At 52.4% G+C, this 14,450-nt stretch overlaps 1 protein-coding gene across 3 annotated transcripts in view; it reads right to left on the bottom strand.

The window, feature by feature from the left end:
• Window positions 1–14,450, bottom strand: part of STK32C (serine/threonine kinase 32C) — a 73,590-nt gene that overhangs the window by 26,716 nt on the left and 32,424 nt on the right. For 2 of the 3 annotated variants that reach the window (XR_011682146.1, XM_071445947.1), the window contains exon 2: window positions 4,064–4,119. The exons of the other annotated variant lie outside the window; for it this stretch is intronic. Coding sequence is in view for 1 of the 2 variants with exons in the window: in XM_071445947.1 (XP_071302048.1) it covers window positions 4,064–4,119 (56 nt within the window). In the remaining variant the exon portion in view is untranslated. The remainder of the gene's footprint in view (window positions 1–4,063; window positions 4,120–14,450) is intronic. 3 annotated transcript variants of the gene reach the window in all.

A 14,450-nucleotide genomic window follows, 5' to 3' on the forward strand; every position in this document is an offset into this window, starting at 1 on the left:
GGCCTGACCAGCACTGGATGGCCCCACAGCAGCAGCTCTCCAGCACCCCAGGATGCACAGACACCCCTCGGGCTGTGCCCTCTCCATGACCAGGCTGCCCTTTGACAAAGCCGAGGCAGCCCTGGCTCCAGAGCTGCCAATGACATGGTGAGGGATCGAGTGACAGGGGCAGTGTCCAGCAGGGACAGCCTCTGTCCAGCCCTGCCGGGGGCTCCAGCAAACCCTCAGCCTCAGGTGAGATCAAGGACAAGAAAGGAAAAATCAAGGGCAAAAAATATGTGTGGCAGCTAAATACCAAGGGATTAAGTTTCCAGCCTTTCTTTAGGGGGAAAAATCCAACATTTATAAAGCTGGAAAAAAAGAAAATGGATCAAGCTAGTGTTGATGTCAAAGAGGGATTCAGTTGAGAATAGACTTGAAGGGAATTTTATTTATGGTGCAGCTACTGGGTGGGCATCTGTGACCTTTAGAAAATGGATTAAAGCCTTTCTATACCCGGCTCCAGGCTGTATGAATTATTAAAGCAACAAAATCATGAAGTTGAAGTACTTGTACAAAGAAACCCAGACACAGCCAGCCCTCGCTGGAGGGTCAGTGGAGCTGGGCACAGGGACCAGGACCCCCAGCTCCTCTGGAGCAAACTGAAAGCCAGGCCCCCACAGGCTCCCACCCCAGGTATACTGGTTCCCTCTGGAAGATTCCATTTCCTGCTGCTGCTCATTCCAGCCCCAGCCCTGGTTTAATCCCCTATTTCCAACGGCACACAAAGGCACAAATCCACGCTGAAAAACTTCAGACGTGTTCTTATGTCTTCTCAGCAGTGAAGTGTAAATAATGAATTCCCACAGCCCCATCCAGCTCCTTATCGCTTGGAAAAGGCAGCTGGGGCTGCAGAGCCACGAGGGAAGCCAGGTGGGAGGAGGAGGTCAGGGGCAAACAGCCCCCGCTGCCTCACGGGGCTGAAGCCACAAGAGGCCAATAAAACAGGCAGAGCTCCCGGTCCTGCAATGCCACCTCTGCCTTGGGGCATCTCTGCGTCTCATGCTGGCTCTGGTGAAGCACAATGAACCTCAGAGCACATTTCCCACTGCAACAGGGCCACAAACTGCACCCCAGTCCAGAAACCCCCTCCTGGCTGCTGCTCCTCGGGAAACGGCATCAGAGCAGCCAAAACCTGGACAGCTGCTGCTGCTGCTGCTGCTGCTGCTGCTTGGAAAGGAGCCTGTGCTGCAGGAGGAACACCATGCTGATATTAAATCACTGAAAATCAAATCATATCACCTCTACTATGTGTGGAAAATATTCCACACTTGCTAATTGGTGTAAACATGGAGTTGAACCTGACCTTCATTTGATTAATTGTATCTTAAAGCTGATTAAACCCATCTCTAGAAAACAGAAATTGGCCATTCATTGCAGATATGCCAAAACCACAGCTCTGGGGCTCTCAGGCTCTTCAAAAGGGATTTCTGAGTCCCTTTTCCCTTCATTTCCTACAGTTCCCACACCGAGGATGTCACCATCTGTCCTGAGAGGTGCACAAAGTGACCATGGAAGGAAATGCTGTGCCCAAGGCCACCCCAGGCGCTGGCCCCAGTCCTGTCACCATGAGATCACACAGTGCCACAGCTCCCACAGGTCACTCACACACCCACGGTCTGCTCGCACACTGGCTCCCAAATATCTTCCTGAATGTGGCCAGGGAGTTTAACCAAGCATATCAAGTCACTCCTAAACTTTTAGGAACACTTGCCAGGTAGGTAGTTTTATGTTTTCTGTAATTTGATGTGAGTTGTAAATGACTTGGTAAACACAAATGCTTTTCTCAGTGTCAGAGGAAATTCAGCATATTGACAAAGTCATCCAGAAAGATGACAGATGAATCATTTCAGCATTTTGTTGAAAGTGTGTGTATGGTTCTGCTGCCTGACAGACTGCTACGTGCTAGACTTAACCTTTGTGCAACGCAGAGCGAGCAGCTGCAGGGAGCAGCCACGGGGAGCAGCTCTCTGCAGAGCCCAGGGACTCCTGCCCTGGGACAAGAACTGGCTCTTCTCTGGTTCATATTCTGAGCAGAATTAATTTTCCAGGTGCTGCTCCTTAATAGAATAAAACCTCCTTGTCTGGAAAGTTTATATGTGAAGTATGAATCTTCTCCTACCAGCTCAAAACAAGCTGCTCTTTTTCACTGAGGTTTGGAGTTAGTGTTTGGCCTTTGTGAGCTGAAGACACAAGACCTTGAGTGTTCCTGTTCTCACCAGGAGTGTCTGGGGAGACTTTCTTCTGCTGTTTGCCTTATCCTCACAGCGCAAGGGCTGAGCTGGTATTTAATCATTTGCCATCATTCAACAGAAGCCCAGAAATGTGACAGAGCTCTGCTGCACGCTTTCGCCTCTCCTTGCTCAAGGGATGTGGCTGCAAAGAGGGGTGAGTGTTTCAAACCACCCCCTCAACCCGTCACAGTGACTTGCACACTGCTGGCAATCCATTTCCATTACCCTGGAAGTCCCAGGCAGACTCTCATGGAAGCCCAGCAGGAATTCATGTGGGCGGGTTGTGCCAGAGCAGGGTAATGGATCTCCTGGTGTTCATCAGGGAACTGAGGCTGGATGGGAACATCTTCTCTAGAAAGAAGCACTGATGGCAGCACTGGGACTGAGTGTCCCCTGTCCTGCCTCTCAGAACAGTTGGACCCTCCCCATACAGACCACAGCTGATTTTGTGCTGCCACTGTTACGCAGCACCACAACTGCTTAATACACATGAAGTATTCAAAAAGAGATTTCAGTAATTGGTAATATTTGGGTTCTTCTGACCAAACAGGTCTCAGATCTCCTGGGAAATTTCTGCTTTTGCAAAATTTCCATCTTCCAGCCATCCAAGTATAGGCCAGGCTGCTCCCCAGGCTGTGGCCCAGTGGAACAAGACCTCGTCAGGCTGTACCACAGAGGGAGAAGGCAAAGGACAGTGTGGGTCATCTCCAGACCCTCGTGGCATCAGCTTTTGATCAAAGTGTGATGGCAGAAACCAGCCAAGATGACCTGACCAGAGGGAAACGCGAGCAGGTGCAGTTTGCCCCACCACTCAGCTGTCCTGTTGATGTCCCCAGTGCATGGGGACACTCGTGGCACCCACTGACCCAGGCTGGGCCCTTCCACAGCTTTGACACTGCACATTTCACACTATTTCCACGGCCATGTCTGCCCCCAAAGCCCCAGTGCTGGCACACAGCCCCACCCACACAAGCAGGTGACACACCTGAGCCTGCAGTGTCCGGGATCAGCGCTGGCACCGCCGCTCCCAGCTCTCACCCACCACACACAGGGGAGTGAGGCTGCACAGGGGGCACCCCTGCTGCTGGCTGCAGCAGAGCACAGTGACAGAAGCACTGCAGAGCCCCCAGCACAGCCCTGTGCTGTCAGACATCCCACGGGCACCGTGCTGGCACTGCCAGAGCAGGGGCAAATGCCAGAGGCACCTGCACAGGGGCAGGGGGCCAGCCAGAGGAACAGGGAATGGAGAAGGACTGGCACTAGGAAACCAACAGTAACCGACTCCAGAGATACACAGCTTTTTGATCATCACCTCCCACATCCTCCCACATGCTTGGCAAGAAAAGCCAGTTAAAAATAAACAACAAAACCTCTTCAGCATAACTGATTTCTGATTGGGAAAACAGCCCAGGACTTCACAGAACCCTCCTGACTCAAGTGCCAGCTCAGTCAAGCACCAAGGACAACTTCCAGCACCTTCCTGCCTCACTGCCCCCATCACAACCCGGACATCCCCACTGGAAACTGAAAACATAAAGAATGTTTGCTGTAAAATGGTCACAATTGTGCTGGTAACTTACAACACATCTGTTGCACCACGATGCCAAGAATTACAGCAAAGCCAAATGGCAACAAGGTATTTTCCTGAACATTTTTCCTGTGTTGACTGAGCAGCCATCATAAAAAAATAGAAAAATAGCCAATTTCAGCCCCATTACTGTTCCAATAAACCACAAATACATAACAGCAGACACCTGATAAACCATGCAAGACTGAGAGCTCAAGCCTACCTTGCCAAAGCTTCCCTTCCCAATGGCCCGGAGAATCTGGAAGTGGTCAAAGTTCACTACAAGGCAAGGAAAAAAGAATTTACATTTGTAAATGCTTTACTACAAATAAGCTTGCATCCTAAAGAAGGCAAGAAGACAACTACAGAACATTGGCCAAGCTTTTATTAAAGGTTTTCCTCTGGGGAAGCTGCAGGACAGCAGCTGCTTTGCTTTCAAGTCTCTTCACGAGCTGGCAGAGGGTTGGATGAGATTACTAAATGAGTGGTTTAGCACAAAGTAAAATACAGCTTCGACCTGTGTGGATCCAGGGGGAGCTTCACAGAGCTCAGGAGCAAACTGCGAGTGTGGCAGAGCGGAGAGCGTGGTGAGACCCTGCCCTACACTGTGTCCTGCCCTCTGCCCACTGCCCCACAAACAGTGCCCACTGCCCCACAAACACTGCCCACTGCCCACTGCCCCACAAACACTGCCCACTGCCCCACAAACACTGTCCACTACCCCACAAACAGTGCCCACTGCCCACTGCCCCACAAACACTGCCCATTGCCCCACAAACACTGCCCACTGCCCCACAAACACTGCCCACTGCCCCACAAACACTGCCCCATTGCCCCACAAACACTGCCCACTGCCCCACTGCCCCACAAACACTGCCCACTGCCCCTGCCCCACAAACACTGCCCCATTGCCCACTGCCCCACAAACACTGACCCACAAACACTGCCCACTGCCCCACTGCCCACTGCCCCTGCCCCCTGTGCTCAGCCAGCGCTGGGTGTGCTGTGGTTGCTGCTGCCAAAGGACAGCGTTAGGGACAGGGACAGCCCTCCTCTCCCTTCACATGCAGACCCATCTGTGGAAGAGATCCATAGTTTTTCCAGAGCCAGCGTGAGGAGCAATGACAAGAGATGATCGTGCAGCTGTAACACTCAGCCACTGACTCCATCAGCTGCTGCTGCAAACAAAATTATTTTTATACCAAAGTACTGCTGTGATTTAATTTAATATCAGTGTTAAATAAAGAAGACAAGGTGAGGAGGAGCTTGCTGATGGACTGAGCCCACCTGCTCAGATACAGCTGTCAGCCCTTGCCAGCTGTACCATGAGACCCTCCCCGTGCAGGGGACCCTCAGCATTCCTTGCCACATGTCTGGATGAAAAGAAATGCTTGGCATGGGCTTGGGGTTTGCAGCATAAGGTGGTCAACAATGAGCACTGAGCCTGTTGGCTGGCCACAGAGACCAAAATCACTCAGGAGGAGTGGGAACAAAGAATTCACTATAAATATTACGAGTCCCACTCCCAGATCTTAAATAAATGCACATCTGTCATCTCTGAGGATGAATCAAGAGCCCACGCATGCCCATGGAGTTCCTATTACCCTTTTGTGCTAGGCTTATATCCAAAATATTGTTATTGTCACTTTTGTGGGACGTTTTCTGCAGGAGAGCTCAGAAAACTTTGCCAAATGAAACTGAGAACAGAATCTGGGCCAGCTCGTACTCCGTGTGTCCCTGCACTCCCAGTTCCCTCCCTCGGGGATGCTGAAGGGCAGAAGCACCACGACTGCTCCATGTTTAGTTGGTTTAGTTGGTTTAGCTGACTGTGTGGTGATCAGTCATGGGCTGCACTCCTTGATCTTGGCTAAGGATCTTATTCCACCCTCAATGACTCTGTGACCTGCCCGAGATCTCTCCAGGAGACCCCAAACAGATCCCATGGGGACACCAGTGTCCCCAAACCTTCTGACAGCCTCCCCCATCTCCAGGGGAAGGGCTCAGCTCCACGGGTGCTGTGTCACCTCCTCATCACCTCCCTCCTCTGTGGGCCTTTTGTTTCAGCAGTGATTTTACTGAGGATCTTCCTCCCTCTCCTACTAGAGGGGCTGTAGTGAGCAATGCAAAACTGCAGCTTCAGCTTCACAAGTATTCTGTCCGAAATGTTCTGGCCAAAGCATTTGGAGCAACAGATCAAATGTTTTCCACGTGCAACCAAATCCACTGGCTGACCTCTTGTCACCAAAAGGATGCCCAGCTACAGGGAGCCCCTTGGAAGGGCAGCGTTTTCTTGACAATTCACCCACATGCAAGTGCTCTGCCATCACTCCAGGAGGAGAGCTTTTGATAATTCTTCCTTATAATGTTTGGAATATTGTGTAAAAAGGCATTGCCTCTGAGAAAACAAACCCCAAAGTGTCATTTCCACGTATCCATGACTACAACTGATCTGGGAAGCCTGCTCGAGCCAGCAGGCAGGAAACAAACCTAGAAATGAATATTCACCAGGCCCTTGAACCTATCAGAAGAGATGTCACTTTTAATAAATTAATACAGAGTTCTGCTGATGGGAAGTTCGGATGATGCACTGCCTGGTTTCCCAGTTCCAGTATTTTCTGCAGGATTCAGTAGGCAATCTGATAATTCTGTGGAAGTAAACGATTCTAAGATTACACGATCCCAATAAAGCAAAAGCAATCTCAGCATGTGAAGAAGAAAATCATAGTAGCAGTGTGCTGCTTTTTGTGCACAGCACAGTGGATTACTAAGAATGTTAACTTATCACTACGGAATACGTGATTATCCCTAAAATAGAAATCCTGAACCTGCCTGGAACAACTGCATATGCTCCAGAGGCTCTGCTCTCTGGGCTGCCAGGAGAAAGCTGTCATTCACCCCCAGCCAGCAGGGCTGGCTGACTCTGGGGGCACTGCTAGGAGCCTGAGTCACAGACACAGCGGAGCTTGGGTGGCAGGAGCAGGAGGGGACAGCTGCTGCCTCTGCCAGGCCCTGCTCACCCACTGCTCTGGCTCTGCACAGCTCCAGCCACAGGCTGGGGGGCAGAAACAGCCCTGGCTTCAGGAGGAGCCAGTCACTCACAGGGAGCTGCAAACCTGGGGGCTTCAGGAAGCATTTCTGTACAGAGGCTGCTCGAGCCTGGAACAGGCATCCCGCAGCCATGGTCATGATCCAAGCCCATCAGGGCTCAGGAGGCACTTGCACAATGCCCTTAATGGCATGCTTCAGCTTTGGCCACTCCTGAAGCACCAAGCACAGGGACTAGATCAGTCTAGGTGAGGAGTGGGACTAGTAGGTGCCTTACAACTGAAAAGATTCTGTTCTTCTGTTCCATCCCATCCCATCCCATCCCATCCCATCCCATCCCCACCTGCAATGTGCAAACAGGAGGAGCTGACTTGCCCCCCACAGCCAGCCCATGCCCTGCCTGTGTGCAATGCCCAGGGTGCTCCCTCAGCTCCTCACAGGAACAGGACACTCACTGTTCCAGCAGCTCCTCACCACCGTGGCACCTCGGCAGGGAGGGGAACCACGGGACAGGAGACGCTGGCATTTGCCATGTGCTGCTTCCCGGCTCTCCCTGGCACCGAGTGACAAACCATGAATCACAAATAAAATAAACACCATAGCCTGTGGCTCTGGCTTTGCTGTGGCTCTGCTCTCCAGCTCCAGGAGTGCGTGACGAGCGGGATGGCAGGGATGGATGGCAGGGATGGATGGCAGGGATGGCAGGGATGGATGGCAGGGATGGATGGCAAGGATGGCAGGGATGGATGGCAGGGATGGATGGCAGGGATGGATGGCAGGGATGGATGGCAAGGATGGCAGGGATGGATGGCAGGGATGGATGGCAGGGATGGATAGCAAGGATGGCAGGGATGGATGGCAGGGATGGATGGCAGGGATGGATGGCAAGGATGGCAGGGATGGATGGCAGGGATGGATGGCAAGGATGGATGGCAAGGATGGATGGCAGGGATGGCAGGGCTCCACGTGCCCACAGGACCTCCCCAAACCTCACGCAGCCCAGCCCTGCCCACTGCACAACAGAGTGCCAGGTGCTGCTCTGACATCCCTGTAATTAAGACCTCATTGTAATCACAAGATGTACTGTGGGATAAAGCAGGCTGGATACACAGCTTCCACTGCCAGTGAAATAGAGAGAATGAGGAGTACATTTCCCCATTTCCCTGCAAAAACTCATTGTACAGAAGGATGAGGGATGCAAAAAAAAAAAAAAGAAAAGGAGAGCTTTGTCTTCACTATTTCAAAATTATTAATGTTTTCATTACTTTTTGCTATTTATTCCACATTTATTTGCAAGATACCTAAAAGCAATACTTCAGAGACACAGTGGACTCCCCGTGAGTGTTCAACATCAGGACCTGGTATTAATCTCCAGCAGCAGGAGAACAATACAGTAGGATGCAGTTAGTAAACCTGGTCTACAATACCCTCAAATCTGGGGAAGCCAGCAAAATAAATCACATGTTAAGGTTCAAGTCAACCTTTTACCCTTCAGCTGCATGTTTTCCAGCATCATTAATACCAACAGGGACATTTAACTCCAAGAATGATTCTCTTCAATACTAAAGGCCTAAGAAATAATTTTTTGAATCTTGTAACAGCAAATGTGTCAGGGTAGCATGACATGATCCACTTTCTATCAACATATTTCTAGACATTGGCATAACAAATAGCATTTCTCTACCCACTGTCTTTCTGCAACGTAGCTTGGAAGAAGCACCCCAGTAACTGATGTAGAAACATTAAATTGTAGCCACAGAAACCACAAGTTTGCTGCCACAGAATGCCGTGAGTTCCATCTGGCAGGAAGGAGAGTTCCAGCTTTGCTGCAAAGCCACCACACACAGGGTGACACGGGAGGTGAGGCCACCCCGGCTGGGACAGAGGGGGCATCAGGACACGGGCATGGGGGCCTGCACGGGGCACGGCAGGCAGGGCAAGAGGACAGGGCAGGAAGCCAGCAGGACGAAGAGATGGGGGGGGATTTGGGGCAGCTCTGGGGCTCTGGGAGCCTGGGCAGGCATCAGGCACAGAAGGGAAGGAGGCAGAGCCACAGGGGAGCAGCAGCACCACGGCAGACAGGGAGCATCCCCAGGGAGGGGATGGGATGAGCTGCCAGGAGCAGCAGGGAGAGGGGCAGGACAAGGGAGGGGTGGGAGGACTTGCTTGGAAAAGCTTTCACACCAGAGGATCAGCCTGGGCGAACTGGAAGCTGAGATTTGAGTTCAAACACAAAGCTGTTGGTGGAGAGAGGGAGCAAAGGGCCTTGGGGGGAGATGCCAGCACTCCCTCCCCAGCCTGAATCCCTTGGAACACAAGGCATCCCATTTGCTCCAGCCAGAGGGCCGTGCAGTGCAGGACACCACTGCTTTCTTTCCCTGTTGTTCCTGCAGAAAGCACAAGCAGCAGGTTTGGTCTCCAGCATCTCGGGCCAATCTGTTTTGCCTATTCACAGCCACAGAGAAGATTACACAGGTGAGGGAAATGGAAATACAGTGTAATATGGCTGTCAGGAACCTCAAGTGAGCATTCACTACCCAGGAATCCAGGCAATGCTAGTAGATAATGGAAGAAATTAAAGGTACAATGGCAGCCCAGTGCTGTAATGAGCCCCTTTAGGAACCACAGACTCAAACCTACTACTAGGAAGCAACTCTAAAGTCGTGTAAAAACAGAGAATTTTGTATAATTAAAAATGAGTCCCTGCAACTCCATAAGGAATCAAATGCACCATGCAAAGCAACTGCTAAGTCAGTTTAGGCAGACTGGGTAATGGATATGCAATATAAAAATGTTTGCATTGGCCAGAAACCATTCCTAAACAGCAAGAAATGCCCTTTGCATTGGCCAGGAGCCCTTCCAAAGAGTGTGAGCAGGTTGCATTCACCTGATCTCCATCAGCGAGCTCAGGAGGCACTGGAGATGGAGAAGGAAACCCAGCACCTCATCCCTTGTGCTCCGTGTCCCTGACCAGGGCTATTTCTGTTAGAAAAACACGTGTTAGTGTGCAACAGCAACCCAGGGAGGCCAGCAGGGCACTCATTAACCAGCTGAGCCCTGGCTGGCTCAGGTCAACGAGCACTAAATGAGTTCACAGTGGTCCCGAAAGCACGGGAGATGTGGTCGCACACACAGGAGGGGTGAGCAGGCCTGCCCTCCCAGCAGTCAGGGCTCAGGGTCAGCACGTTCTGGGGCTGGCTGCAGGGCAGCTCCAGAGCCCTGGCTGCCCAAAGGGAGTGCCCAGTGCCCCAAGGCCAGCACCAGGACAGGTCTGTTTCCCCCTGTCAGCTGCCACGTGTCTGGCTGCTGTTTCCACAAGGGCACAGCCCCTCGGCAAACCTGCCTGGAAATGATCCATTTTACAGGGCACCTCTGGTTAAACAGCCTGCCAGGAGATCAGAGCAGAGCTGTTGGAAAGGCAAAGGTCACTCTGGCAACCACCCCAGCCATAAACAGCCCAGGTAACCTGCAGGGCCAGGGCTCACCTTCCCTGCTGGGCTGGCAGGGGACAGGGACAGCCACCAGCCCACACTGCTGCACTGCAGTGCAGAGCACTGCACACCTGGACACACCTTCCCTTCCTTCTGCTCCCAGGAGCAGCCACGGCCCGCACGGATCTGGGATGGAAAACTTCCTCTGCAGCTGGAATAAACCCTCCCTGGCACATCACCAAACCCCTCTGGCACGCTGAGTCCAGAGCACACAGAGCTGCAGCCCTTGGACCACAGAGCCATCCATGGGTCTGGGCTGAAGGATTGCCCACTGGAGCCCCCCAGGAGTGACAGAGCCCAGCTCCAGCCCAGCTCCATGGCTATGCTGCAGTGCCAGAGCCATCCATGGGTCTGGGCTGGAAGGATTGCCCACCTGGAGCCCCTGAGGAGCCCAGCTCCAGCCCAGCTCCATGGCTATGCTGCAGTGCCAGAGCCATCCATGGTCTGGGCTGGTCACTGGAGCCCATCAGGAGTGACAGAGCCCAGCTCCAGCCCAGCTCCTTGGCTATGCTGCAGTGCCAGAGCCATCCATGGGTCTGGGCTGAAGGATTGCCCACTCGAGTTCCCCAGGAGTGACAGAGCCCAGCTCCAGCCCAGCTCCTTGGCCACACTGCAGTGCCAGAGCCATCCATGGGTCTGGGCTGGTCACTGGAGCCCATCAGGAGTGACAGAGCCCAGCTCCAGCCCAGCTCCTTGGCTATGCTGCAGTGCCAGAGCCATCCATGGGTCTGGGCTGAAGGATTGCCCACTCGAGTTCCCCAGGAGTGACAGAGCCCAGCTCCAGCCCAGCTCCTTGGCCACACTGCAGTGCCAGAGCCATCCATGGGTCTGGGCTGGTCACTGGAGCCCATCAGGAGTGACAGAGCCCAGCTCCAGCCCAGCTCCTTGGCTATGCTGCAGTGCCAGAGCCATCCATGGGTCTGGGCTGAAGGATTGCCCACTCGAGTTCCCCAGGAGTGACAGAGCCCAGCTCCAGCCCAGCTCCTTGGCCACACTGCAGTGCCAGAGCCATCCATGGGTCTGGGCTGGTCACTGGAGCCCATCAGGAGTGACAGAGCCCAGCTCCAGCCCAGCTCCTTGGCTATGCTGCAGTGCCAGAGCCATCCATGGGTCTGGGTGAAGGATTGCCCACTGGAGCCCAGCAGGAGTGCCAGAGCCCAGCTCCAGCCCAGCTCCTTGGCTATGCTGCAGTGCCAGAGCCATCCATGGTCTGGGCTGGAAGGATTGCCCACTCGAGTTCCCCAGGAGTGACAGAGCCCAGCTCCAGCCCAGCTCCTTGGCCACACTGCATTGACAGAGCCCAGCCTGTCCCCAGACACAGCCTGCAGGCAGTGCCACAGCAGCACCAGCAGCTCTGCCCCACAGCAGCAGTCCCAGCCCTGCACTTCTCGGGTTGTTGCTTTTTTCCTTACTTCTACCGATAAGAAAATTTTATTTCAAGGAACTATAATTGATTTACGGAAAAAAAAAAATTAGAAAGCCTTTATAGCACATGTTTTTAGTTGGATAATGTTAGCAATAAACAGCTGCTGGATGTTACTTAATGTTTCTGCAGCATATGTTAGGAATGATAAATGGCTGAGTTTCGGCGCCTCATGAAAGATTGAGGCTGTACCATGTTCAGGGCTCGGCTGGGACTGCTAAAATCCCCAAAGTGAACAGAAGCACCTTTGTAAAGCTACGTTAAAATTAATTTTAGACAAATTAATTCCAACCAGGTTTGTAAAGTTGGCTGGAACAGGACACTGAATTAATTGCCTCCATTCATTTGTTGACAACGTGTAAAATTGCCTCTTCTGGAGTGTTTTCAGTACTGGCCATGCCAGTACTTTTTAGCACAATAAAGACTCTTTTGCAGTTTTATTTTAAAAGGTATAAAAGGAATAAAGAGTTATACAAAATTAAGTGATTGAGCTCAAATGAAGTCTTCATTTCTCCTCTGAAAAAATATGAATTTCAGGTGAAATACCCAAACTGGGTATTATTCACTGCTACTCTCAGCTCCTCACCCAGCTCCACATCCTGACCGTGCAGGCAGGGACTCCCCAGCCCTGGCCAGCACTCCCCACAAGCCGCAGGGAACACACTTTGCTTTGGGGGAAAACTCATTTAAAAAAAAAAAGCTTAGTCAAAGAATCACAGAATCATTAAGGTTGGAAAAGACCTTGGAGTTCACCCAGTCCAACCATCCCCATCACCACCACAGTCACCAACAAACCTCAGCTGCCACATCCACTCAGATTCTGAACACTTCCAGGGATGGGGACTCCAGCCCTGCCCTGGGCAGCTGTGGTGACAGCCTTTTCCAAAATGGAAAACTTTCCCAAAATGGAAAACTTTCCCAAAATCCGTCCTGAGCTGCCCTGGCCCAGCCTGAGGCCGTTCCCTCTGCTCCTGTCCCTGTGCCCTGGAGCAGAGCCCGACCCCCCGGCTGTGCCCTCCTGGCAGGAGCTGTGCAGAGCCACAAGGGCCCCTGAGCCTCCTTTGCTCCAGGCTCAGCCCCTGCCCAGCTCCCTCAGGGATTCTGCAGCCCCTGCCCGGCTCCCTCAGGGATTCTGCAGCCCCTGCCCAGCTCCCTCAGGGATTCTGCAGCCCCTGCCCGGCTCCCTCAGGGATTCTGCAGCCCCTGCCCAGCTCCCTCAGGGATTCTGCAGCCCCTGCCCGGCTCCCTCAGGGATTCTGCAGCCCCTGCCCGGCTCCCTCAGGGATTCTGCAGCCCCTGCCCAGCTCCCTCAGGGATTCTGCAGCCCCTGCCCGGCTCCCTCACGGATTCTGCAGCCCCTGCCAGCTCCCTCAGGGATTCTGCAGCCCCTGCCCGGCTCCCTCAGGGATTCTGCAGCCCCTGCCCGGCTCCGTTCCCTTCTCTGCACACTCCAGGCCCTCAATGCCAAATACAAGGCTGAGAACAAAGTTTAGGGTGTCTTTGCCATTTCCATTCAAAACTAAAAGCTGGCAACCAGCTTTGCTCAGCACAACAGGAGGTTTGGGGTTCATCAGCCTGAGCTCACCCCTGTCCCTGGGAAAACATCCATGGTTTTATGCAGGTTCTGCATGTTCTGGCTCTTCAGTGTCCAGGTCTGCTGAGCAAGCCCAGCTTAAATACAATTAAGGAACTCTCATAGGGATATAAAAGTCTTTAGTAATCAGAAATAAAATCCAGCCAGCAGACATACACTGTTTCCAGGAAGAAACTCATCACTACTATTCCAAGCCAGCTCAGTCCTCCCAGGTCTATGAGACAATGGCTACCAACATCTGATGAAGCAGGAGTCCACAGGGGACCCTTGTGATGAAGCAGAAAGCTTGAGGAGGAAGAAATGAAGAAAATATTATTGAAATCTGTAATAAAATTCAGGACGTGGAAGTTCAAGAAGCATCTCCAATATTAAATGTGGCAGAGATGGATCATAGAGTCACAGCATCCCAGACTGGACTGGGTAAGAAGGGACCCCAAATCCCACCCAGTGCCACCCCTGCCATGGCAGGGACACCTCCCACTGTCCCAGGTGCTCCCAGCCCCAGTGTCCAGCCTGGCCTTGGGCACTGCCAGGGATCCAGGGGCAGCCCCAGCTGCTCTGGGCACCTGTGCCAGGGCTGCCCACCCTGCCAGGGAAGAAATCCTCCAGTATATCCAAACTAAATTTAACCTCTGTCAGTTTAATCTTTTAAAATCAAAGGAAGTAATTTAATTAGAAATCCCTTTGAGGTAGGATTTTCCCCCCTTTATGGGATGTGTCTGTAGCCTCATGGGATCCCAGTTCAACAGCTCATGTCCTTAAATTTAACTCCAATAAATTTTTTTTAGCAAGAGAGGGTTTATGTTACTGCAGCCCTCTCAGAGCAGTCCTCCCTTAAGTACAAGTGCACCCTTGTATTGTACCATCAGCCACAGCCCCCAGAACACACAAGGGGTGGAAACTGAAGATGCCCAAGTCCTCAGCACTTCTCTCCTGTCCCAGGCTCTGCAGAGGCTGGATTGGACCCTCGACTCATTCCTTCATCCCAACTGTCCTCACCAGACCCGTCACTCATAAAATATGGATACTGCAGCACTCCTCAGCCTCCACACTGGAG

The sequence above is a fragment of the Agelaius tricolor genome, unplaced genomic scaffold, assembly GCF_023055355.1.
Source record: "Agelaius tricolor isolate 1412-34295 unplaced genomic scaffold, bAgeTri1.0.p SCAF_22, whole genome shotgun sequence".
NCBI lineage: Eukaryota > Metazoa > Chordata > Aves > Passeriformes > Icteridae > Agelaius > Agelaius tricolor.